The 26517-nt window shown below is 44.0% G+C and overlaps 1 protein-coding gene and 1 non-coding gene across 6 annotated transcripts; one reads left to right on the plus strand and one right to left on the minus strand.

Annotated features, from left to right (window-relative positions):
* Positions 1-881: 881 nt before the first annotated feature.
* OSER1 (oxidative stress responsive serine rich 1) lies at positions 882-17795 on the minus strand. 2 transcript variants are annotated; one of them, XR_006285318.1, is made up of 5 exons: positions 17550-17795; positions 13998-14103; positions 7947-8060; positions 1968-6386; positions 882-1531 (listed from the first exon to the last, which is right to left on the minus strand). XR_006285318.1 is itself a non-coding variant. In XM_027829525.3 (4 exons), exons 2-4 carry the CDS (start codon positions 14072-14074, stop codon positions 5693-5695), a joined length of 885 nt encoding a protein of 294 aa, XP_027685326.2. In that variant the 5' UTR covers positions 14075-14103; positions 17550-17795; the 3' UTR covers positions 882-5692. The 2 variants fall into 2 exon arrangements, 1 of the variants encoding a protein (XP_027685326.2); XM_027829525.3 differs by having other exon boundaries at positions 882-6386.
* Positions 17686-26517, plus strand: LOC102946578. 4 transcript variants are annotated; one of them, XR_003565844.3, is made up of 5 exons: positions 17816-17857; positions 20813-20900; positions 23043-23164; positions 23822-23932; positions 25646-26517. It is a non-coding gene; the product is annotated as an oxidative stress-responsive serine-rich protein 1 (transcript). The 4 variants fall into 4 exon arrangements; XR_006285315.1 differs by lacking the exon at positions 20813-20900 and having other exon boundaries at positions 17686-17857; XR_006285317.1 differs by lacking the exons at positions 17816-17857; positions 20813-20900 and adding an exon at positions 18497-19231.

The following is a 26517-nucleotide window of genomic DNA, read 5'->3' on the forward strand; positions in this document are numbered from 1 at the left end:
GAGGGGAGGGGAGAAGCTGGGAAAGTAAGTAAGTGCCTGCTTAAAAATAGACCCTGGGAAGCAGCTAGGGGAGGTGTGGGTGTGAGGGGGGAGAGCTTCTCCTGCTCAGTTACTTTGGCATTTTTCCTCCATTGCACAGAGATCTGCTCAGTGGCTGGGGCATGTTTCCTGATGGGGGGGGGAGTGGAGGGGAGAGTGGGGGGGAACCAGAGGCAGGAAGTGGACGGATGACTGGGGGTTTGCTCTCAGAACACAGTCATTCCACAACAATGGCTAGGACCAGAGGTGGGGGAGCAAAGGGTGAATGGCAAAGGGCCAAGATGTCCCCCCAAAAGTCAGTTCTGAGTACCCAGCTGCTGCTGTCCTGCTTCCAGCCTTATGAGGAGCAGAAACGACCCAGCCAGGGCAAAAAGCTCATATAAAGCTAAAGTTTCTAAGGCAACGCTGTCCCGCCCCCCAACATGCATCTGCAAACTGCTCCCACGCCTTCCCCGCTCACTGGAGCGAAAGGATAACAGCTTTCTAAGTATCCACTTCCCTCCACTACGTCTTTCCCAGCACAGTGAGTCTCGGTCTTGCTCTCTAAGACCAGTCCCACAAGCCTTAGGATAGAAGGCAGCCTTACTCGACTTCTGGCTGCCTCTCCTGCTAAGCTGGACACAATAGGACCTTTACCATCCGCAGGGACGTGGCTCAGGTCTCTGTTACCTGACAATTTCACCCATCCGCAAAATCTTTGTTCCCTAGTAACACCATTCCTTTCACCAAAATTTCTGACCGTTACATGAATGCGGCAGAGGCCACATTGACCAGGCAGTTTAGTGTTTAGGTGACAAAAACTTTTGGGAATGAGATGAAGTATGCTGCATGAAGCACTAAAATTTTAAATTAAAGCCCATTTATTCACTCACAGGCAGTATCAAGGACAGGGGGGCAAGAGGAAGACAAGAATATACACATTAAAGTGAAACCTCAAGAAAGGTTTTGAGTTACAAACATTATTTGAAATCATGCTCATCTCCATCACTCCTGCCAAGAGGAATCAGTTGCCCTGCTGAAAATCCAGGGTCTTGTCACCAATAGTACAGGTGTAACTGAGCACTGCACTTTCCCATTTTCACGCTGTGATGTGTAGTATGAGCCAGGCTTATCTTAAGCCTGGTCTGCATTGAATCAATCTAGTTTATTCAAGCCACTAGTGTAGATGTGTTTAAACCAGTTTTGCTTACATGTGTAATTTACAGAAATAAACTAAACAGATTTAAGCAAAGTTTAAAGCAATTGATGTGGATCTAGACTGGGAGGGTTTGCATATTTTTAGATCAATTTTAAATCGCTTTAGCTAGCCACTACATGTTTTCAAATATAGACAAGCCCTCAATGCAACTGTAAATGCATGTGAAGCATCCGCTGAAATCCACTTCCCAGGTCAGCTGAGACCAAGTTTGCACAGAAGATGCATTCATCTCCAAAGAGAGGTTGCTGGCTGCTTCAATGTTCCCTGTCTACTTCAGATGGGCCACAGGACCTACTTTAAAAAAAAAAAAAATCTCTGGAGGTATTTCACCTTAGGGTCTGCTTTTATTTATTTATTTTTATAGTCAGTCAACATGTTTGCTACTCCAAAAGATTTACAAGCAGTGGCTCTGCCTAGTAGGTGGTGTGAGCACTGCTTATTTGCATTGTGCTTGGAAAAGATAGAACTAAACTACAGAGCCACATACAGATGCTGTGGTACTGGCACATAACTCCCATCTTCAAATACAAGACTGGTGAGTACACAGGAAAGAGAGGGGGAACGTTACCCCAGCATGGCCCACTGATCCAAATCTTTCCCTCCTTCAACCTGTCCCATACTCTTAGACGCTTAGCAAGGCTATAAAAGTACGATGTGCTATTTAGTGACCACCATATTACTAGGAGCAGGTGCTTATCCCAAAGGAAACAATGGCAGCTATGGAGCTAACCTGTGTTACTGCTGGCACATTATGCACCCCTAATAAGAGGTAACGTATTGAGATAGGAACTCTGGCGTTCCAAGTCCAGCTCTGCCACTGATTTGTTGTATGGGTCCAGGCATGCTGCAAAATCTTGTCTCATCTGTAAAATTAAGACAACCCGTTGCATGGTTGTACAGGGCTTTACAACTGATGCTATCATTAGGGACTTCAGTTTTTAGAACTGCAAAAGTACATGCTACATGGTGCCTAAATGCAGCTCCACATGCAAATACACCTACCCATTGGGCATGCACACACGACAAAATTAAGCCCAACAGTCACTTAGGCTAACCTTGTTCTTCCCTTACCCAGCCACTCAGGTTCTCAGAGAGGTCATTCAAACAAAAAGGGAACTAGTGACAAAATTCTATTCTACATAGTTTCTTATATTGCACTTATCACCATAGTATCTAAGCATCATATCTGAGGCTCAGAAATGCCAGGTGCAGAACTGTCAACCCCAAGCATTCAAACATCATGAGTTAGACCTCAAGTTATAAGATTGGCTTAAAAAGAAGATTCTAAAATAGTTAAGTGTTGGGATCTTTCACTATCTTCTGGTTTGAGCCCTTAGGGTACAGACAGGTCACATTCTCAACTCACTCTGCTCTGAGGGGTAGATTTTTATTTTTCTTTTTTAAATGAGAACTGAGAATTTCATGTAGTCACTTTACTCAAGGTGCTGGGACTTTAAAACAAAATATTGCAAGACTTGAGATAAAATTGAAGGGATATTAACACTGAAGTGTCTTCAAGTACATCTCATGCTGTTCTAGAAGACAGGAATAATAAACTCTGATCTAGTTTACCACCACCAATGATGTTAATGTCTTAAAAACAGGCCAAGTTCAAGACCACGAAAGTTATTACAAACTGCAGCACTGTTCCACAACAAATCTGTAATGAAAATTATGTTCAAATGTATATTTTAAGCACCACTTGGCTATAGGACTCCTAAATGACTGAACTGATGCACTACTTAGAAAGTTTAAGGTAAGTATCAGTCAGCCAGTGGATCTATATTGTCAGGGACATGGAGTAAAGGTGACATCTAGCGGTCAGACATGGATTACCAACTTGTTTGGATGCTTCTCCTTCCCTAACCATCAACAGTACATACCCAAGTATTGTACAGTTTTCCTTTAGGGTCCCTACTAGATATTGACTTGTACTCCAGGATTCACTCTTCGTAAAATTCAGGACAAAGTAATTGACTGTACCAACTCCACCACACTGCACTTCATGTATTGCAAAACAGGGCAATCAAAATATAAATCCTTACCCCTAAGTCTATGGGACTCCCATGGGAAAACAAAATAGTGGAATGGTAACTGGGCCCTCCTCCCTATGAAAGGTATTACTCCCATTCCCCAGATGTAACATCTAGTGTATGAATTAGAAGTGAGCAATGCAATGAGTTGGTACTGGCATATTATATATTAGGAAAAAATCCAAAAGAGTGAGCAATTGGGGGATAAAATGAAATTTCAGAGTTTACAATTCTAGTTCTATTCCTGCAGCAGACAACCACACACAAGGAAATGCAGCTACTTCACATTCAGATACATGTGACTAATCTTATTAAGTTATCTGAATGGAAGGAAATTGAAGGGGAAAATGGACCCAGCACAGCCTGCCTATTTAGGACTTCTGACATTAAGAAATGCTAGGTAGTTTGGGGTCATCAATTCGGTCTTAATTGTGAGGCCACTTCACTAGGATAGATTATAACACTGACAGACAATGACATCCTGTGCCATTAAGTCATATCAAGCTGCAGATAATGGAGCAGAGATGACATTCTTAATAACCAGAGGTGCCAATGGAATTTAGCACGGAAGTGTTTCTCCTAAATTATTCTTGTCTCTCACACAAGGCACAAAACTGTAAAAGCATCAGCACATAACACTGGTTCATACCCCTTCCCCCAAGGGGTAGTTTCAGTACCTGGCAGTATACTCCCTTGTACCTCTCCACTGCTAAACCTAGAACAGGAGACAGCTCTTGGTGCTGCTTTGATGTGATCACATGCAGATTTGAGCTGCAGCTGCTCTTCTGTGCAGGGAGATATGCACTACAGGCAGTGGAGAACCGTACATGTATCCATCAGCACTCTGCCTCACGACAAGACAAGGATCACACTACCAATATTTTTATGTTTTAGTAAATGGATTGCCAGAAGGGAGGGAAAAGGAGAACACATGGATGCAGCAGGAAGGCCCAAGATGTCCCAGCTTGGCAATTGACCAAGCGTTAATTGAGACATAATAGACCTGCAGGCTTCATCTATGTCAAAACTACGTCTCAAACGGCTGGTCTACACTGCCACTTAAGTCGAAGTAAGTTACGTTGCTCAGGGGTGTGTAAAAAAAAAAAATCACTCCCAAATGACACAGCTTACATTGACCTAACGTGGTGTCTACACCACACTATGTCGGTGGGAGATGCTCTCCCGCCAACTTACCTTCCGCCTCTTGGAAAGTGGAGTACTGAAGTAGACAGGAGAGTGCTCTGCCATTGATTTATTGTGTCTTTACCAGATCTGCTAAATGTACACTGCTGCATCAATCACAGCAGCGCCTATTTAGCATACCAGTGTAGACAAGCCCTCAGAAATGAGCAATTGCAGGGAGGACAAATTTGGGTATTTTTGTCTAACTACAATCAGGATTACAGTGGGGGAAGGATGTGCAGACAAAAGCACACTGAAGAAGTTGGCAAATGCTGTTTGGTCTTTTGATGTATTTTTATAAAAAACAAACTGCAAAGGAGTCAACTCACCTCATCAACTGTTTTTCCTTTGGCTATTAATGAGGAACAATTACATTCAAGATACAAAGCCATCTATTTCTGCTGCAGCAGACAAAGGTAGAAGATCTGATTACCTGAATTATTTCTCTGATTAGGGAGTCTAATGTGATAATACCTCTTGCAAGGTTAATACTAGAATCTGATAGTATACTAACTTGGAGAATAGGAGAGCTGTGAAGAAAGGAAAAGGGAAGAAAAGGTCAGAGTCTGAAGAAAAAGTTTATCCTACTAGAAACAAAGCTGCTCTTTAATCATAAACAAGCAACATTGATTGCACCTCCCACCCCCCACAGAAAAGCAAATTCAGGCATCTGGAAATAATTAGAGCAATGGATGTAAAGATAAAGGAAAAAAATGGGGCATGACCCCCACTTTTAAAGTGTTCCCATAATTTGGTGCTATACAGCCCCACTTGACAAGTTTCCAAAGCTAACCCTGAATCCATAACTGCCTGTTTATGAGTTGCAATTGAACATCAAAAAGAGACCTCAGATGAGCTAAGATACAGCATCAGACTTCCCAAATAAAGACATCTGATCCCATACAGCGCTTTCTATGGACTGGTCTCTGCAATAACCCAGAACTGCAGGATTTTTTTTTTTTAAATAAGATCTTTAATCAATGTAGAATTTCCCAAGTTATTAGTTCCATAAGCAGATATGGGAAGAGACTGTTCTCTAACCAAATCAACCACCATTCTAGGGTTAGAGCTGTCACGTTTCTAAATTAAGGTGTTTTGTCTGGTTTAAATAACAAAAGTTAGCTGAATGCAATGAAGTGTTTTTATTGCAAGCACGGTGAGCAGGGAGTGGATTGCTTCTCATGTAGAGTATGACTGAGGGCAGATTTCAATCAAACCCTTTCTCTAAAGCCCATTGATGTCAGGTGTACATCATTTCTGCCATGTGAGACATTTTCTTGGGAATATATAAGTAATATTCCATGTATCCTGAAAGGTCTTCAATAGTCACATCATCCACATAGGCCCTTGCTTGCTCAGAGCAAGATCGTGGAGAACTTGAGGGAGTTCTTGATGGCAAAGGCTGGGAGTGGTCCTCAGCAACTGTTCTTTCTGGTGACAATGGGATGGTGTTCTGCAAGCCAGAGAATTTGTACACTTCCATGTCTTGCCACCGCTTACACTGACAGGCCTTGTCCATGCATGCACATGGCTTACTCTTGTTTTGTTTGGACACCGACTGGAAGTCAGAAAGATCTGTTGTCTTTAGACTTGCTTTGGACATCAGAGAAACAGCAACAGAAGAGTTTTCCTGTTTGTTCTCTGGCACTAGCTCTGCAACAGAAGCCCCCGAACGCTCAGCAACAACTCCCTTGTGGCCAACGCCATCTAGAACAGGACTGGAACGTTCATTTGCACAGAATTCCTTTGGGACTGGCACCCCTAGCCCGGTGCTGTTGTCTGGAGTGTCAACCTGGCTCTTGTGTACCAGATGGCTGCACACAGAAGGCATTTTTGAACTGCAGTGGATAAACTTAGGAGGATGAAGGATTGGAGACTTAGAACGCCTCCGACGCTGGGTTCTCACTGCCCCTCTTGAAGGTTTCCTCATAGACCTAGCAGCAGAAGATACACAAGTGAGTGTTTACTCTATAACCAGATGCAAGTAGTATTTTCTTTCTGTGAATCACAGTAGGAAAAGTATTTAAAAAGCAACCTCCTCCATTGTACAGTAGAAGCTCAGAGTTACAAAATTCTCAGGAATGGAAGTTGTTCGTAACTCTGAAATGTTTGTAATTTTGAACAAAACGTTATGGTGGCTCTTTCAAAAGTTTACAACTGAACATTGACTTAATACGTCTTTAAAACTTTACTATGCAGAAGAAAAATGCTGCTATTAACCATCTTAATTTAAATGAAAAACAGTTTCCTTACCTTGTCAACTCTTAAAAACTTTCCTTTTTTTTTAGTAGTTTATGTTTAATACACTACTGTACTGTATTTGCTTTTTTTTGGTCTCTGTTGCTACCTGATTGTGTACTTCTGGTTCCAAATGAGGTGTGTGGTTGACCGGTCAGTTCATAACTCTGAGGTTCTACTATATTTATATTACATTTTAATGAGTGCAGTAGCATCCACTGAGCTTTACAGAACAGGTGTACAAGATTGTATGAACTAACTCAGATAGACATGATACCAGTTCTGGTAAACAAAGGTGTGGAGTTAGCACCTGAGAGATCAATGTAAGAGAATGAATGAAGGTGGTTTTAAGAAGAAATCTGAAAGAGGCGAGGCAGGGTACTTAGCACATGGGATGAAAGAACACAGGGGCCACATGAAAATAGTAAAAAGAAAAGGAGTACTTGTGGCACCTTAGAGACTAACCAATTTATTTGAGCATAAGCTTTCGTGAGCTACAGCTGTATAATCCACTAAATGTAAAAATGGATGAGTTTTCTACAGAGGTTTTTAGTATGGAGAATCTCAAAGCACTTTACAGATGGTAGTTGATTGTGGATCAACCACCAAGGTGAAATGCAGCAGCTCTCAAATGGCGTACAATACTACTATGCTCAAATAAATTGGTTAGTCTCTAAGGTGCCACAAGTACTCCTTTTCTTTTTGCGAATACAGACTAACACGACTGTTACTCTGAAACATGAAAATAGTAGCGATTCAAGACTGTTTCAACAGTCATTTGAAAATGTAAAGTGCTGCATAAGCACTAAGCATTCAGGAAACAAAAGGCAAAAGATTCAGAGATAGAGGTGCCTTAGAGGCACCTACTACTCTACTGTATGATGCCAAATGATCCTGCAAGAAAGGATTCATGACTTAAAATGACTCATTTTCAAGTACAGCAGCTTGCTGGATATGTTTACTCTGCTCCTGTTCCTAATGCTGGTGCGGCTGTAGCATTCAGAACTTCACCCACAGCTCAGAGGTGTTTCACTTTGTAAATTTAGAAACAGAACACAAATGGCATGGGAATGAGGGGGAAGGGATGACAGGCATGTTTGTTTTAAAAGGGAAACTAAAAAATGTAAAATTTTTGTAAATAAGTCTGTTTAGAATCCAAAACCAGTAACAGAATTGGGTAATTAGAGTTAAAATAATTCCAGTTCATTTACATTTAAAAAACCAGGTCAGTCAGTCCCAGCCTGCCCTCTGCTTACCCATGCCAGGCTTCTTTAGATGTGCACACATTCTTAGGTTTGGTTTCATCTGTAGCTGTTCTAACCAGTGCTCTTGGAATTGTACCCTCACCCACAGGAAGAGAAGCAGTGGACCTGAAAGAGGAACATAAATACACTGCCATTAACTGAAGAGAATGCGAAAGATATATATGTCAAAATACTGTGGAGAGGCTATGAATTTTCTTTCCCAAAAAACACATTAATCGATCAGAAATGCCTTAAGCAAACTGTTTGCAAACAAACAGTCTCCTAAAAGCTTCATTGAAGCACCAAACCAGGAAAGACACACAGTGTGCTAGTTTATAACTGAAGTGTTAAAAATTCACAGTGAATTTTCATAGTGAACCACCAATATGTAACATACATAAATTAAGCAAGCATATGATGTTATTGTAGTAACCTGTGTCCTTCCTCACCCTACTATTTGTTACGCTCATCTGTTATATCACATTATGTTTAATTTTGAAGTCTAAGCTTTGCCGGGCATGGATCATGGTTTTTCATTTGTCCTGTAATGTTCTTAACACACCTTTTGGCACTAAAATTAATAAATATGAAATAAGATTATAACAGTTCCAGTCAGCCTTATTTACCAAATCATACCTTGTTGCAAGCTGTTAGCCAAAACGATACCTGCAATTATGCATTAACGGGGCAAGAAAATACCAACAAATATGCAATAGGAAATGATGTATATGAGCCAGTAAGTCTTTCTATAGCTACATTCTATAATGCTCAGATATCACACAGTTATAAAATGGGTTAAGTGTGGGCAAACAGCATTACAACTATGTTCAGGCAGGTTTGAAAACTGTTTTAAAAGCAAATTACTAGCAGTGGAACGGACAGAGGCTTATAGAATCGAGTTTCTGTCTGAAGACTATGTTGCTGCTCATTGCTGAAGACCAGAAGGAAGTAAAGTTAGATTTAACCAAAGCATACCTCCCATGACCAATGAATGAATGCTTAAAACCCACGTTTTCTGAATCCACTAAATGTAAAAATGGATGAGTTTTCTACAGAGAGGTTTAGTATGGAGAATCTCAAAGCACTTTACAGATTGGTTGATCCACAATCAACTACCAAGGTGAAATGCAGCAGCTCTCAAATGGCGTACAACACTACTATACTAGTAGGAGACATGAGAAAGCTTACATCAATCTGTGAGCTTTTACTAACTCAAGTATTCTTCAGCACCATTACTTGCATATTACTAAAATACTTAGGCCCCTAATGCAAGAATGTGAGTTTCTTTAAGCGCAGGGAAAAATCTCCCCAAAGTAAAATTTGAAGACTCTGTATGATTTGGAATACACCTCTACCCCGATAGAATGTGGTCCTTAGGAGCCAAAAAATCTTACCGTGTTAAATCGAACTTGCTTTGGCCTCGAGCATTTCCGTTAATACAGTATTTGACATAAGAAGTTTTATTCTTGGTGTTGTTTTAGAAAAGACGCATCTGATGTCGTCCTTCACATCAAGCCCGGGGTCGGGACTTGCAGCCGCGCAGCTCCACACAGGGGTCGAGGCTCGCAGCTATGCATCGCGGTCGGGGTCACAGCCCAGTGCAGTGGTCGGGGCTCGCAACCCCCACAGGGTCATGACCCCCCAGTTTGAGAACCAATGTTGTAGATGAGACAGAAAACCATTTTTGCTTTACCGAGTTATATCTGAATTCGTGTTATATTGGATCGCTTTATATCGGGGTAGAGGTGTATGTGAAAATATTAAGTAAAATACTCCATTACCCTTTCTTGCTGGATGACTTCCACTTGATACTCTACAAAAGCAGAGCCAACTGCTGAAAAAACATATCCAACAGAACTTGATGTAGAGTCCAGAATAGGAAAGCCAAGTGTACTTCAAAAAATTTAAGTATGGAAGTCCAATATGATTAGCAAAAACACCAAACAAGATATTTAGAAGCAATAAATCTTTAGTCATTATATGGAGCAGGGTCCTGGAAAAATAGGACCAATGCACATTTGAACAGCTTTCAATGAAAGTGCCTGCATAGAATATTCAAACTAAAATGGACTGAGAGCAAGTAAAGAACACGTCCCAGAATAGGCACAACCACCTACAAGTAATACAGACAGAAGATGTCTCAGGTATGTCAATTTCAAGAATGTCCTAAAATAGCATTTCTAAGGGCAAGAGACACAGAGGCATGTTCCATAGCACGATACTGGCTGAAGAAGCATGATTACATCTGAATATAAAAAATCTGGCTAAACAAGTCCAGGATAGGGATGACGGGCTGTTTGACTTCTGCCTTATGAACTTGATGGTGTGGGAAGAATGATGAATATAACTGAACTAAATCTTAACAGTTAGAAAAAAAATCAACCTGAGTAACAGGGTAGAAAGAAGATTCTGTAGCTGAAAGGACAAAAACTGCTGGTGTCAATTACACTTAGGTGAAAATTGGGGTGGGGGAGTGAGGAAAGGATGTCCATGGAGTTTCTCTGAATTTTGATTAAATGCTCAGGAGCATTATACGGATACAATTTTTAACAAATAATTAGAATGGCAGCTGTTTAAACACTAGCTTTTAAATTAGACCTTCACACTGCAACTCTAAGCTATACACAACACCTTAAATGGAATTTTTCCCAGAGAAACAGACTCCAGAAAATGCCTCAATTTTTAGAGCCACAAAAAAAAAAAAAAAAAAAAAACCCAACACCACCCAAGTCTTAAAGCCAGTCTTTCCTAAATATAAACATTCCTTGGATATAAATAGACTGTTTAACTGGAACACACTAGTCCCGGTGTACACGAAGAATGTTTGCTACAAGAAACTCTTCTCCCTATTGTAGGTTTGGCCAACAGAGCTGAAAGGTTACAGTACATTACATTTTCAGAGCCTTGGCTTAAATAGAATTTGAAGATTTACTGGGCCCCCAAGTCCACATTTTTAAAGCTGCCCACTGTCTGTACACAACTACAATTGTGTATGCAGTTACTCAAAGGGCAAGTGAAAATTAGGCTTGAAATTCTGAAAGTTTACACCCATGTCTATCGACCTTCTGGAAAGTCCTGACAAGACAGGTCAGGAAAGCACACTCCCTCCTCTCCCACTAACTCAAAAGACTGTTTATACAGTTTCATACTGAGTTGATCATACAACTCTCATGACAGAAACCTGGAAGAGAAAATGGGCAGTAACAGACAAGGAGGGGAAGGTGAAGCATGAGGTCAGGAAAGAGTATAGCAGTGGGGAAAACAAATGACAGTGCAATAGCTGAAGGCAGTGAAGAGAGGGGTTTTGAACTGCATTTTAAAAGGGAGCAGGGAATCACAGTGAAGCTGAAGGACCAGGGCACACCCAAGTAGTCAGTGGAGGGGCAGTAAGGCATTAGAAGAAGAAAAAATGGTTCATTTAACGTAAAGACCAGTAGGACCTGAACTAAAACTGCTTTAAGACGAAGATTACATATTGGCAACCTAAACTATTTAGCTCACTTGACAGATGTAAGGCAGCTCTGAGCTGCTGCCATGACATTTGAGACTAGTAGGAATTTATGATGTAGTAACCTCCACTTAGTCACAGCAGTGAGTCACCCTTCCCATTCCCGTGTCATTCATCACTACTGTGTCCTCCAGTTTCCATATATCCAATCCATGGATCATTCATCTTTACTCATAAGGCACTTCGGTAGAAAGTCCAAGTATTATACAGCAACCAGCTGCAAGCAGCAGTATTTATACAAGGACGTTGATATTTTAAGTTTACCAAAGTGGCCTTACTGTAATATCCTTACGTATTTTGGTCCTCTCCCAAACATGGGAAATAAGAATACTAGCTATGTTTTACTGTATTGCACCTGCAAAGAAAACTCTGTGTGGACATGATGTTTGTAAACTATTGTTATAATACTTCACTCCTAAGTGCTTTGAAATGAGGGTAATACCGACATTTGTACAGACAGAAAAACTTGGGTACGGAGAGCTGAAGTGAATCAGATGGGGAATACAGCGAGTGTCACGGTCAGGACTGGAATGCAAGATAAGAATATTTAGATGTGTGACATTTCTCATAGGATTATTTTCAAACTCTTTAGTCAGTTGCAACGTTTGATTTTTGATATTAGGAATCATTGAATCTAATTAACAAAGCCAGCACCCAACTTCAGATTTTAAATGCGATAGAACCAAATAGTTAAAAATCAAATCAGAGATCATTGGATTAAATATGTTTGATATGTGCAGGGTGTTCATTTATTTATGATGCTCCTTAACTGTCAAAGTAGGACATCACAAATCCATCCCAAACCCCCATTTTCAGGGAGTTGTAATAGTTCAGAGTATCCTTTCAGGTTGACACTTTGGATTTCAGCCAAACAGGGAATTATTTTGCAACACTTGCACTAAATTGGTTCAGACTGGAGGTGGAGGTTTCCGGTTAAATGAAATTCAGTCCTTATTCCCTGTCCTGGGCTCAGGACAGTTGACATGCAGAAAAGACCAAGATATTAATATTCAGAAAGAAGCTCCTCTTTCTGCTGTAAACACAGACCAATCGACTGGAGACTGAAGGTGGGAAGAGATCATATCAGTTCTTTGAGCTCTCTTTACTGGAAAAGAGTTGAAGCATATTGGAGATAGGGGTATGTGCACGGAAGGGGGGTGTCACAGATTTCCAGTGAACCTGGTCAATTGTATTGAAAGACCCTGAATATACTGGGGCTCTGCAAGGCTTCCAGTGGCACCCTAATCAGCTTGAAACTGAGGCCTTGTCTATACTTGGATTGTAACCACCTGTTCAGTTGCTTTGGTGCAAATAGCTTATACAGGAGTTATTTACATGAGCCCAGTTTACATTGTTTCATAGATATTTAGGTCAGAAGGGACCATTATGATCTAGTCTGACCTCCTGCACAACGCAGGCCACAGAATTTCACCCACCACTCCTGCGAAAAACCTCTCACCTATGTCTGAGCTATTGAAGTCCTCAAATCATGGTTTAAAGACTTCAAGGAGCAGAGAATCCTCCAGCAAGTGACCCGTGCCCCATACTACAGAGGAAGGTGAAAAACCTCCAGGGCCTCTTCCAATCTGCCCCAAATATGGCGATCAGCTAAAACCTGAGCATATGGGCAAGATTCACCAGCCAGATACTACAGAAAATTCTTCCCTGGGTTTTCAAACCAAGGAATGCTGCATCACTGCAAATCATGCTGCTCTGGTATAAACTGTACCTACATTAGGAGTTTGCACTGGTGCAGCTACACCAGTGGCTGAAATTCCAATGTAGGCCAGGTTTGAGAGTTGAGACTTGATAATTGTATTGAGTGTTTTTTTATTAAGTAGGAAAGGGTTGCCATTCTGAGTATTAAAAGTGAGATGGACAGATTCTTTGTGCTCTAGTATCGTGGAGCAGTAAGTCAAGTACTGCAAATCATGTGTCTCAAGTAAGGAGAAGATATACACAACATCCTCCCTTTCAGTGTTTTTGTTAAAGAAATTGTCATTCCTGGAGACTAGAGTCCAAAGGTGGCAATACTGGATTCCTACATGACCTCACCAGTATCTTCAATACTGATGTGGCAAGACCACCTAACTCGAAGGGGTAAGAAGGGAATCCATCTCCCTGGTTCAATTCAGTGGTTGGCCTTGCTGCTGGTATTGCCAATAAATACTAGTTACATTAGCAGCGTTCTAATAATATGTACATGTCCTCTGATAACCAGGGCTCAGCCCAAATTCATTTAATATGGGCAGCCAAATGACAGCTATCAAATAGTAACCATTTTTGGTCACTGTTAGCCCAGGTTGGACTTGAACCAGCAATTTAGATGGGAATTGATCTGTATCCCACTTACTAATCCCCATAGCTAAACAGCCCTCTGATTACAAACTTTTTTTTTTTTTTTTTTAAAAAGACTTCAATTTGTTGTGCTACGGTTAAGACTTCCACTACCTAATCCTTTGGTATCTACCTCAATCGCTTCAGATTTGTAGAGTGGTTCCCTAGCAATTCACTGGTCATATAGTTCCTCAATACATCATTATATGCTTGCTTACCCTGCTGCATCAACTCTTAGCTTTTTGAAAGCTGTCTGAAGACTTTCCTCTTCTCCATCCTTAGCTTCTGTTTTCATCCTTGGCACTGTGGGTGCTGACAGTTACCCTATGGTGTTGAAAGCAGAAAGTGAGTTGTTTGAAAATTAAATGGAGACAACCAGCACTGTGTTCAAAACTTTACTATAATTTCCCATTATCATCATAACTCAAGAAATAAATTCTGAGCAGCAAACTGTAGCATACACATAGCCCTGGTCACCGTATTAAGACACTTCTGTGAGAGGATTCAGAAAGAGGAGCAGAAAGATACGCAAGAATGATAGAGTCATCATCATGTGTAACAGCTTAGGCAAATAAAAACCTTTACAGTAAAATAATTTGGTGTCAATTCTGAGCCAAGTGGGGGCAAGGGATGGGATAGATCTCTTCAATGCAGGAGTTTTCTATAGATTCCTATACTTAGTTCCACTGTAACCAAAACTCCACTCCAGAAGCGGTAGAGCAAACAAGGAGGGCTAGCACCACAACACCAATCAACTTCCTGTAGGTCACTGTTGGTACAGCTTGAGAACCTCTGCCCTACAGTACAGTCTTTGGGGCTTTGTCCTGTTTTATAAAAGTAAAGTGATATGGTTTCCACTATTTCCTTTGAAGACTACTCCACAAACCAGGGGTATGTCTACATTACAGCAACAAAGCTATGGGGCTACAGCTGTGCCAGTGTAGCACTATAACACAGATTTTTCCTACACCCAATGAAAGGCAGTTTTCCATTTATGTAGTAAATAATCCCTCAGAGACAGTAGCTAGGTTGACGATATAATTTTTCCATTGACCAAGCTGCATCTACACTGGTGGTTAGGTCAACCTAACTACAGTGCCCAGGGCACAAAACTTTTCACAGCCCTGTGCAACACAGACAGGTTGATCTAATTTTTAAGCGTAGACCAGGCCTAGATCCCAGCCTCAAAAAGTTCTAACAGGTTTTCAGCCCAAATTTATCCTCTCTTAATTTCAGTTTTTTGACCTTTGTTATATTAAGCATTTCATACGAATTATCTCCTCTTGGATGTTTAAGGCCCAAAAACTATTTCTAGACTTGTGTCACTTACTGCTCGAGGAACTAGCAGTCAGTTGGCCTAGCTGGACAGCAATCCTTACAGTCTCTCAATTATTTTAACAATCTCTGTTGCTTTTCTCCAGCTCCTCCCAATTTGTCAATATTTTACTGGTAATCAGTTGCCCAAAATCAAATTAGTAATTGTTCTAGACTGATTAAAGTACTAGAACAAGTTTTTAACACCCAGTGTTTAAACTGAAGTTGTCTTGATTGGTAAAGGAGTACTAGACCACTATGGTTAAAATGATTCTTTTAATTTGTAAGAACTCCATATACTCCCGCAGGCAAGTCCTCATACACAGACACTGTCTCTCAACTCCTTATGAAGCTGCTCTTTTGATATGACAGATATAAATGGAATATTACTGACTACAGAGTTGAGTTCTCAAGTCACTAGAGAGATAGATGCCTAAGAGCAACAGATATAAACTACCATAATGAAGGCTAATTAATAAGGGCTATTAAATCAAGCTACCAGTACAATACTACTTATATTGGTATTTGAATAATACATTTGCTAAATTAATTCTAATTCTTTGATATGCTGGAAGAGAGAATAAATTTAGATGAAAGAGCTGCAGCTAAATAGTCACAAAGATTCTCAAAAGACAAAATGAAACAAGTAAATATGAAGGGTAAATTCTCTACCTGAGAATCTCATTTCTACCTGGCCCCCCTCAGATCTCCCAGCTGGTATGTCTGCTACTTGCTCTGCAATGACTTCACTCAGATGTATTCCTTAGCCGCTAGTTGGGTGCCATTATGACACATCCAGAAAGATGGATGTGTCATAATGTGTTTGACGCACATACTATGAACTGAAGCAGCAAATAAACACAAGGGGAAGTGGTTGAATACAATACTGGTCACTGTGATGTTCATCTGAGCAGACAAATGAGCAAAGATTAACAAAACAGCCTAGCTTAGGGTACACTCTTAATTGGGTATTGGTACCACTTTACGTTGATGTTTGGGTGAAAATTTCTATCATAAATCCAGTGTGGGGACTAGCCTCAATAAAATTATTCTTCTCTGCCCCAAAGAAAAGTTATCCTTAAAAACAGCTTATACTTTTTTGCCAATATTAGACTGATACCAAGTTAAACTTGAAGCTTTATGCCAGAACACTTCCTATCACAGCAGCCGGAAAAGCATAGCAGCAGTTGGCTGTAGCAAGGGAATGGAGCAAAAATGTTTTAAAAATCTTAGTAAAAGATGTTTAATACAGTGACAGTTTTAGTTTGGATGGAATTTTTACATGATATGTGGTCCTGTTACTTTTATTCACTGGCAAAACTAAACTGATTGTAAAATTTATGCATTTTATGATAAACTGGTAGGATGAATTTAAATCCTTCTGAGTGATCTTCAATAATCTGGGTAGCTTCTGAAGACTGTAATCATGAGAAGAAAGTTTTGGAGATTTAAAACTAGTTAATGTCGGCCAAAATTATGTTCTTATTTTACCTGTCTTCATACTATATAATCTCAATCCATTTCTATTGCCTTCAGAAAGAGACTGTTAAATATTTTTAAGAACCTACTTCTTTTGCAAATAGCAATCACAGGGAACTCCCCACCGGGCAAAAGGCTGGGCTGTATGAACATCACTGTGCAAACACATTCATTCTATTTCAGTGGTTTCTGACCCTTTTTCATTTGCGGATCCCTACAAAATTTCAAATGGAGCTGCGGGGACCTCTTTGGGAAGCTTCGGCATAGTCTGTGGCCCCCAGGGTCCGCGCACCAGAGGTTGAAAACCACTGTTCTATTTCCTGTGGAGACCAGTCTCTGGGAAGCCTCGAGGCGACACTGGAGGCGGAAAGGTAAGGCGCTTGTAAGTGAATAAAACGGAAACGAGACATCAGTTCGTCCGTCCCCGGAGGTCCAGAGTCTAGCCCGGCCTGAAGGAGGCTCAGGCACTTAGGAACATCAGCGATACCTATAGAGCCAGGAGCTGCCAAGAGAGTCCAGCGGGAATTTTTAATTTAGCGCTTTTGAAACCGGACTCGTTCCCCGCCCTTGGCCGGCAGCACCCGACGGGAGCTCGGTGATTGAGTTCCCAGCCACCCCCCCAGCTCCGGCCTCGCCCTGGGCTCCCAGCCCGGAGCGATGCGTCGCCCCCCGCAGCGGGGACCGGGCTGCCAGGCCGGGGTGACTCAGCACCAAGAGCCGCGGTCACCCGGAGGAAGCCGAGAGCTGGGGCCAGCCGGGGTCCCCGCTCAGTCAGGGCGGGGAGGAACCGTGCGAGGGCGGCTCCCGGCTGGCCGGGGACTGGGCTGTCCTGCCGCACGGACACAGCGCGCTGGCCGGGAGTCGCAGCGGGCGCTGGCCCGGGGGAAGGGGCAGAGCAGCCGCCGAGAAGGGGGCACCCAGGGGGGAGGACGGGCCAGACAAAGCGGGGGAGGGGGGGTTCCGCCCAACGCACTTACCGCGCTCAACCCCGCGGGGAAGGAGCCCGCCGCCGCCCCGAGACCCAGCGGCTTCTTCCGGGGCGGGAGCCGTGGAGTAACCCGGATGGGAAAACCCTTAGCGCCAGAAAGGGGACGGTGGCTGGCTGGTTGCACGCATGCGCCTTTCGGGAGCGCTGGGGGCAGAAACGCAAAGGGCGCATGAGCAGCCTCCGCACGATCGTTCTGCAGGGCTGCGCGCGCGTCTCGGCAATCCTGCTCCTCGCGTGCGCTGTCGTCAGTTCCTGTTGTTTTTATCCCCTTTCGGAGAGCGAGTCGGAGGCCCTCTGGTGAGTGACGCAGCCGGGCGGGGAGGGCCTGTCTCACTCCCCCCTCCCCCTCCCCGGTCTCCGTGCCCCTTCTCGTGGAAGAAGGATCGGGGCCGCGCGCGGGGGTCTGGGGCGGGCAACCCCAGAAGCCCGGGAGGTGACGCAGCGGGGGCTCGTCCGGAGCATGGGGCGGCGCTGGCTGTGAGGGGAGCCCGCCTGAGCGCCGCCGCCGCTCAGGGTCTCCCAGCCGGCAAGCATCGCACGCGTGAGGGATCGGGGAACGGTGCCCCCTCGGCTGCGGGCGGCAGGGAGCGTCCACAGCTCCTCTGGCCTGCCTGGATTGGCCGAGCCAGTGCCCGGGCCCCCGTGTGCTCGGCGCTGTGGGCACACGGCTACACGGCGACCGCCCGCTGCCGCGGAGAGCGGCTCTGCCCTTCGGTTTGCGCAGTGAGCCTGGCAGCAGCAGCGCGCTCTGTGCCCACCCGCGCCCCCTCCCGAGCCAGGTCCGTCTGAGGCCTGTGCGGCTCATTCCTCTCCAGCGCAAGGAGAGACAAATGCAGAGAACAAGGGGAGCGGGGAGCTGCTGCTCTTCATGCCGCACCGGGCCAGGAGCGAAGGGTCTGTGCAAGTGAGGCCTGAGCTACACACAGGGGTTTTGCAGCATAACCCTGGGCCAGGGCTCTGGCTTTTCGTGAAAATAGTTATGTGGGTACAAGCCCTAGTGTAGACAAAGCTATACCAGTATAATGGTAGCTGATACCGGTACAGGTTATTCCCTTTCATATATGTGACTAAGCTATACCACTATAAGCACGTTTGTACAGATATAACTGTGTCCGCAGGGAGGATTGTACTACTTCACCTATACTGGCTTTGTTAAAGCGGTACCGCTTTTGTGTGTAGCAAGGCCTGAGTCAAATTTGAAACAAAACTTGTATGTGTAGGTGGGTGGGAAATAAAATCACACTTTTCAGAGAAGGCTGTGTGGAAGAGTCATTGTGGGGTTCGATGTTTGTGTCTCAATGACTCCAAGTCAAGTGTGGCCTTTTGTGCTTGTAAACTGAGTGTTGGGGTGGATGTTTCCTACGTGCCAGTGCCAGAAACTCATCCAAGACTGAGTCAAATCAGATTGCAGGTTATGGTGATTAAATTATGCCTTCGCAGGCATCAGTGTAGCATCATTACCTTGAGTTGTCTTCCATGGTTTTTACATGCCCTGAGGACAGAAATTAAGCAAGCAATGGGAATGTGGTTAACAATTTGTTGATGCAGAAGCTCCCAGAATAGAATCTCATTTCCCTCCCAGAGCTGTGCAGAACTAACTGAAGTAAACAGAAATAAAAATGTGGTTTTGATAGAAAACAACCTGTGACTGAATACACACAGATCTATAGGGTAAGAAAATGGCATTTTATAGAGTTATCGTTTAGAGAAGAATCACACTTCACATTATGTTATTTTCTTTTTGGCTATGAATATTTTTATCACACCTTTCTACTTTGCAGATGTCTACGTCATGATACCATGGTGCTCAGATACTATGGTGATTAAACTGTAAAAAACCTAGATAGATACAATGGAAACCCAGCAACACAACAGGTGCACATGCTGAGAGCGCTCCCCTTGAATACATTGGGGATGGCATGCTGAAGGACAGCACAGCTGCCCAAAAAACATGGTCGTTAGCATTATATGGCATGCAAGGTTTTATTGCATCTGTTAAATGTAATACATTTACAATTGCTTATTAAATTAAAATAGACCCCCAGATCTGAAGGTACATTGCACACCTTTATACTTACCCACTTAAATAGCCTTTGGAATGCTGTTGAATCAGGGCAGAGAGTGGTAGCACCTTGCTCCAAAACAGGAATTCATAAGCAGAGAGTACAACTAAGGCATTTTTGTCCTGTCTGAGTGACTGATTTTTTCTTTCTACTTCCACCCTGATTTGTTGTCTCTCCTTTTTCCTGCATGTCTTGTTGCCACGTTAAGCCAGTTCTGTATGTACACTATGGATTAGAGAGGGAAATGTACTCAAGTAATTTGTAAGTTTCACTTTGCAGCCTATGATGCACATAGAGCAGCGTTTCCCAGATGGTGGGTCCCAACAAAGTTCTAAATGGGTTGTGAACCTGGTGCAGAGGTTGGAAAGTGAACCCACCATGCACTCACCCCAAAGCTGTCCCCTAGGGCTAGGCCCAGGTCCTTGCTCCAGGCGTTGTGACCTGATGTATGGGGTCACATTGCCACTCAGGTGGCTGGGCCAAACCTGAGTGGCACTGGAATCCCATGCACCCAGAGTGGGTAACTGGGCCATGCCCATGGGACTGGAGCAGCTACCAGTATGTGAGTGCAGGGTGGGCTTGCTCTCCAACCTCCTGTCTCCAGGCCTCCCCTCCACACTAGGCCAAGATTCGAGTTGTGGTGCCAAGGCAGAGGGTGCTGGTGTGGGTGGTTGGTGCCCACCAGCGGGGTGCGGAGGCCTCTCATTTTGCGCCCCCCCCATATGACCCCTGAGTTGGTTGCAGAAAAAAAAAAGACCAAAGGTAGTTGCTGGGTCACCTGAGTAAAAAGTTTGGGAACCACTGACATAGTGCATGAAAGAATAGACTATTGGAGAGCACTGCTGATGTCTGAGGACCCAGATCAAGCTGCTGGTCCTTCTGCTGTAGTGGAAGGAAGTGATCCCTTGATATTAGCTCTCAGACCTATGGGAGAGTTCTTCAGTAGCAGTGGGGAAGTATACAGAAGAGAAAATCTACCTGGAACAACAGATAGCAATGAATTCTTAATAGCAAGCATTATGATCAGCCAGTTTCTCAATAGTGAGTACTATGCTCAGCCACTTCTTTAAGATTCAGACAGGAAAATGCTTTCATTTGTTCTGTGTAATCTTTATAGCCCAGGACCAATTGGATACATGTGCACAGAGGACTTTCTTCCAATGTGGGCTTTATTGTCTTCTGCTTCTAGTCCAAGCTAGGTGTGGCAGGGAGGAAAACTGCCTTCAAGTCAGGATCAAATTGCAAGAGCAATATACAGCACTACTAACTGTTTAATGGTAAATATTCTACATTCTGTCCTATATAATTATGCTATTTATGCCCAACACTTCAGTTCCTGTTATTAAGGCCCAACCAGTTTCACAGCCGTGAAAAACATGTCACGGACCGTGAAATAAGCCCTTCCCCATGAAATCTGATTTCCCCAAAATAAGCCGGGCTGGGGCGGGACAAGGCTTGTCCTTCCCCTGCATGGCTGTTATCAGAGGAAGGTCAGACCCACCTCCACAGGCAGTGCAGAAGTGAGTACCACCCTCACTTCTGCACTGCAGCAGCCCCAGAGCTGGACTCCAGGCTTCCACCCCCTGCGGCTCTTTCCGGGGCTCGGGGTGCCCGGACTGAGGGCTGCCGCCCCCCCACGGCTCCTGCCAGTGCTCAGGGCACCCAGGCTGGGGGCTGCCGCCCCCTGCGACTCCTGCCCAGGCTTGAGGTAGCTGAGCTGAGGGCTGCTCCGGGCTGCTGCACCACCACCCCACCCCCACCCCCACCCCCGCAGCTCCTGCTGGGGCTGCCCGGGCTCCAGCCAGGGCTTGAGGCTTTGACCCCCTGTGGCTCTTGCCTGGGCTCAGTGACCTGGGCTGGGGGCTGCCACCCCCGGACAGCTCCACTCCAGCTTAGGGCTGTCCCCCTCTCCATCGCTCCTGCCCAGGCTCTAGGTGCTCAAGCTCAGGGGTGCTGTCCCGCCCGGTGGCTCCTGCCGGGGCTGGGGGCACCCAGGCTCCAGCTGGGAATCGGGCTTCCACCCCCTGCAGTTCCAGCCCCTGCAGCTCCTGTCAGGGCTGCCTCTGCTCCCCTTCCTCTCCCCCCCCCACCCCCCATGGCTGCTCCCTGGGCTCAGGGACCTGGGATGGGGTCTGCCACCCCTGCGGCTCCAGCTGGGACTTGGAGCTTTTGCCCTCCCAGCTCCTGCCTGAGCTCCAGGCTTCAGCCTCCCCACCTGCTGGCTCCTGCCCGGGCTCGGGGCTGTTGCCCTCTCCCCCACCCCCACGCACCTAGTGGCTCCAGCTTGGGCTCAGGGTGCCCGGGCTCAAGGCTGCTGCCCTCCCCGCCAGCTCCTGCCCGGGCTTAGGGCTGCATCACCTGCTGGGGCTCCAGGCTTCCGCCCTGTGGCTCCTGCCAGGGCTGGGGCACCCATTTTTCAAATTGTCTGGGGCCCATGCATTAATTCATCAGTAGCCTTGACTAGAAGCACCCGGTTGGGGAGCTCCCAGCAGCACTGGGGAGATCAGACCCACCACCACCTCTGGGAGCCTCCTCCAGCTGCAGGAAACTCCACAGCACAGAAGTGAGAATGGCAATCCTGTAACTCCTCTACAGCAGGATTGCCCCCCCCCCCTTTTGGATCAGGATCCCCAGGGTTACAACCCTGAAATTTCAGATGTAAACATCTGAAATCATGAAATTGACCGATTTTAAGACCCTGTGGCTGTGAAATTGACCTAAGTGAAGGGTAAATTTGGTAGGACCCTACCTATTATTTGTATCTCCTTGTCTAGGCTAGGTGTGGCCTATCTAAAGTAACAGGTTACAAAAGCAGTACAACTCAATTAACTGTTTAATCTCTAAATTCTACACTCCTGTCTGTGGTGTAGCCCTATCGGCTAAAATTAACTCTTCTCTATATGATTTCAAGCAGATAATATATATACTTTTCATAGGCTTCACTTTTCTTACTCTTTCTCAGTACAGTTCTCTTTACCTTATTGACACAAAAGTTCCTCAGTGTGTGTTGGTTCAGTGTGCTGACCAGAAACTACTCAGTAGGGCTGATTGAGGTCAGTGTCCTTTCTGTCAGTGACAAGTGCCTAAGTGAAACTGAAATGCCAGTATTACTGTTCTGTAAACTAATACCAACTGCCAAAGTACATCTTGTGTTAAAACAGTGTGTAGGGACGTGGCAAGACTTAGATTGTAATTCCTCAGGGCAGAGGTTGTCTTCCTCTGCACTGTGAACAACGCTGAGTACTCAGTTCCTGGTGAACAAATAATATTAATGGAATGGTTCCAATCTGAAGGCAATGGGACTGACACTAGAGGAATGAAACACAACATGGTGGCTCATTTCAGTTGTGTGGAGTTTTATTCGGAGACCAGTAAGTCTTCAGTTCCCAATATCAAATCACAATTTGTATATTTTTCAGTGCACACTTCCATGGCACAATCAGTGTTACTCTGACAGCTCATCAATGGACTCAGAAGATAAAGACAGAGAGGAAGAGAGTCTGCAGACAGCTTTCAAAAAGCTAAGAGTAGATGCAGCAGGGTAAGTGAGCTTGTAGAAAAGTAGCTCAGTTTGTCAAGTTTTAATAAAATGAAAAACACTTTGTACTTCCATTGTTCAAAGCTTTAGAGGCATTACCTAAGCCTCCAATTTCCCCTCAGGTAAGTAAGGGACATAAAGGAGTCATTTCAGTGACCACTGCAATGTAGTTACCTATGGGGTGGAAACACGTTTAATCACAGGGGTTGTATGTATAGATGGCTCATTAGATTTCTGACTGGCTATTTGCATTTACTGCAGTTGAGAGAGTTAGGCAAACAAGGCATTTCTGATAATGCAGTTGTATGCTTGCAATTCTGAAAAACAGGGCCTAGAGTCCTATACAGGAATTGCCTTGCATTTCATTTCTGTCTGAGAGGAATAATGGATAGGTAGCCTCTTCACTTCTGTTCCCACATCTCCCTTCCTTCCCACTGGCTCCTTGATCTGCTGCTGTAGACATCCTGTCATCCTGTTTTCAGTGAAACCATAAGTCTCTGGTTAGCAATGAATCTGTGACAACAGAAATTTAACATGGATTTACATTCTATTACCATTAAAGTAGCCTTCTGAGAGGGGTAGGGCACAACATCAATGTGGAGACACTTTGAAACATATGTTGCAGAACTATCTTAATGTAGCATTTTTCCTCTCACTCAGATCTACCGCATCTCTGTCTGTGGATGAGGGAACAAGTCTGAGAGCACCGATAAGAACAGCTATGGACGGAACCAAACCTCAGCCTGTCTGTGCCAAAGAGACTTGGCATGGGTAAAACGCATTGTTAACTGAACTGTATATTTATTCCTTGTTAATTAGAGATGATGAAAACATGCATAACATCATTTCAAACAGGGATTGCTTGTTTAATTAAGCAGCTGAGCCACATTATTTTTCCCCTTTTGTGTTTATAGAAACCTTAACTTAAGAGTTCATCTTGATTCTTTTTAATAGCCTTTTAACAAAGCCTTGTTTGTCTCCCTTCAAGAGATACTAGTATCCATATGCGTCACAGTTACTGGGCTGACTTCATCTCTGATCACCCCTGATGTTTTTGAGTATATCTTCCTTCAGCTCTCAGGCCACTAGCTGCTACCTGGCTCTGAATGGAACTGTGTGATTCTTCCATTCTCAGACCAGGCTTTGGGTATCAGTCCCCTGGTACTAACTGATTACCTCAGCAGATCTGATTTATTTCCAGACCCTGGAATTCTGTTCCCTCTGGGGCAATGACAGAAGTAAGCAGTGACCAAACAGCCTCGTTAAAGCAAAGTATTAGTTATTTAGCACAAAAGCGTTTAATAGAAAACAGTAGGACAGACTGTTTAATAGAAGACAATCTTAAAAACAATAGAACAGACTGTACGTATATCTAGCTCTGCCCCTTAAGGCTTACCACCTCTTAGATCTGGGAAGGACCAGTTCCTTCATACTCCTCCACAGAGCTTGTCCATGCCAGCCTGTTTCCTTAAACAGCTGCTGACCAGAGACACTCCTTCCCTTCTTCGCAGGAATCAAAATACTTCCTGTTTGTAGCCCTTTGATCTGGGAGGTTTGAAACTTGATGGAAACAGAGGAGACAGGATCCCTGATCCTAACACCATTGTCTTTCAAGTATGTACCTAGATGTTCTTATCTGGGAAGCCATTGTTTTGCCTCCCTGTTTGTTCTTCCTACAGCCCCTATTGAATCCAAGCATTATGGTGTGCAATAAACATTCCACTATCCCAGTAAAAGTGTATACTCTCTCAATAACTAGGTTACACATCAATACATTCCTGCTCCTACAGTATTTATAACAATGTTCCATATCAGCTCCTCTTCTGTCATGATATCAATTACATCCTCCTGAGTATCAGTATCTGTGACAATTGTCATCTCAGTCCTTTCCTCTCCTTTCTTCCACCCAGATCCTTAGGTGTCCTGGATGATCATTTTGTAATTTAGTATAAATGAAATAAAACTCAGCATCAGTTCCTTCCTCCTGAGTCTGTTGCTACTTCCCTCAACAGCAACTTCAAAACTTCCTCAGTTTGGTGTATTCAATTACAAAAACCATCCTACAGCAGGAAAGCATCCTTCCTTTGGGGTCTCACTCCCTCACAATCCTTCTTATAATCCTCTCTAGATGCTACTCTCCCACTTTCTTCTGCTTCCAGCATAATCTAGGGTGGAGGAAAGGTCAGTTCTCTCTCCCCGTCCCCTTTTATTTAAAGACACGAGTTTAATCACCAACACTGGTATTTATAGCTATTGTGAATGTGCATTCAGAATATCTCTTGTCAATTTTTTTCTGTGACTTGGTCTGCTGAGGGTTTCAGATACCAGTGGAGTGCTGGGATTTTCTATAGCTGTATAGATAATCATTGTTCAGATCTGATACTTGACACTGTCTTGCTTTAAGTGAGGTCCTGTTTTGGAAAGCATTAGGCTCCAGAATTGAGTAGTGAGTAACCTAATTGTTCATCTTTTGTTCACTAACAGGTGTGTGAGGAAGCCCTCCAGGGGGTCATCAAGAACCCAGCGTCGTAGGCGTTCCAAGTCTCCTGTCCTGCATCCTCCCAAGTTTACCTACTGCAGTATGAAAGCATCTTCTGCCCGCAGCCAGTTGAAACACAAAAGCCAGCCAGACACTGCAAAGAGTAATATCAGCTCAGACATTTGTGTTGCAGAAGAACCGTGTACAGGGGACAAGTGTGATTCCTGCTTTGATGCCAATGATTGTAGAAGAGCCAGAAATGAACCTTTGGGAGCTTCCACAACTGAACAGCCTTTGGAGAATTCAAGAGAGAATTCTGCTGCTGTTTCGTCGTCCTTTGAAACCAGCCTGGATTCTAGACAGTCTTCAGATTTCCAGTCATTATCTGTGCTTAGCGATAGCAAGCAGTGTCCTTGCGTGGACAAGGAATGCCAGTGCAAACAGTGGCAAGACGTGGAAGTGTACTCTTTTTCTGGCTTGCGGAATGTCCTGTCAGAATGTGAAAAGGCAGTGCTAGAAGTCCATTCCCAGTCTCTGCAGAACAAATCACCCTCTGGTATGGCTTCATCAGGTTCTCCCCGATCTTGTTCTGAGCAAGCTCGAGCCTTCGTGGACGATGTGACAATTGAAGATCTTTCCGGATACATGGAATATTACTTATATATTCCCAAGAAAATGTCCCACATGGCAGAAATGATGTACACTTGACTACAAGGAATCCATGGAGAATCATGGGCTGGAAATTCAGTAGTAATGAGTGGATGAAGTGCTTCCCTCAGAGCCATGAGTGGGAATTTGGCCATTCTCATTGCTGTGTATTTGATCAAATGTTTCTTTGCACCATACAGTGTAGTTTTTTAATAAAGTGAAAAACAGA

The sequence above is a fragment of the Chelonia mydas genome, chromosome 13 (genome assembly GCF_015237465.2).
Source record: "Chelonia mydas isolate rCheMyd1 chromosome 13, rCheMyd1.pri.v2, whole genome shotgun sequence".
NCBI lineage: Eukaryota > Metazoa > Chordata > Testudines > Cheloniidae > Chelonia > Chelonia mydas.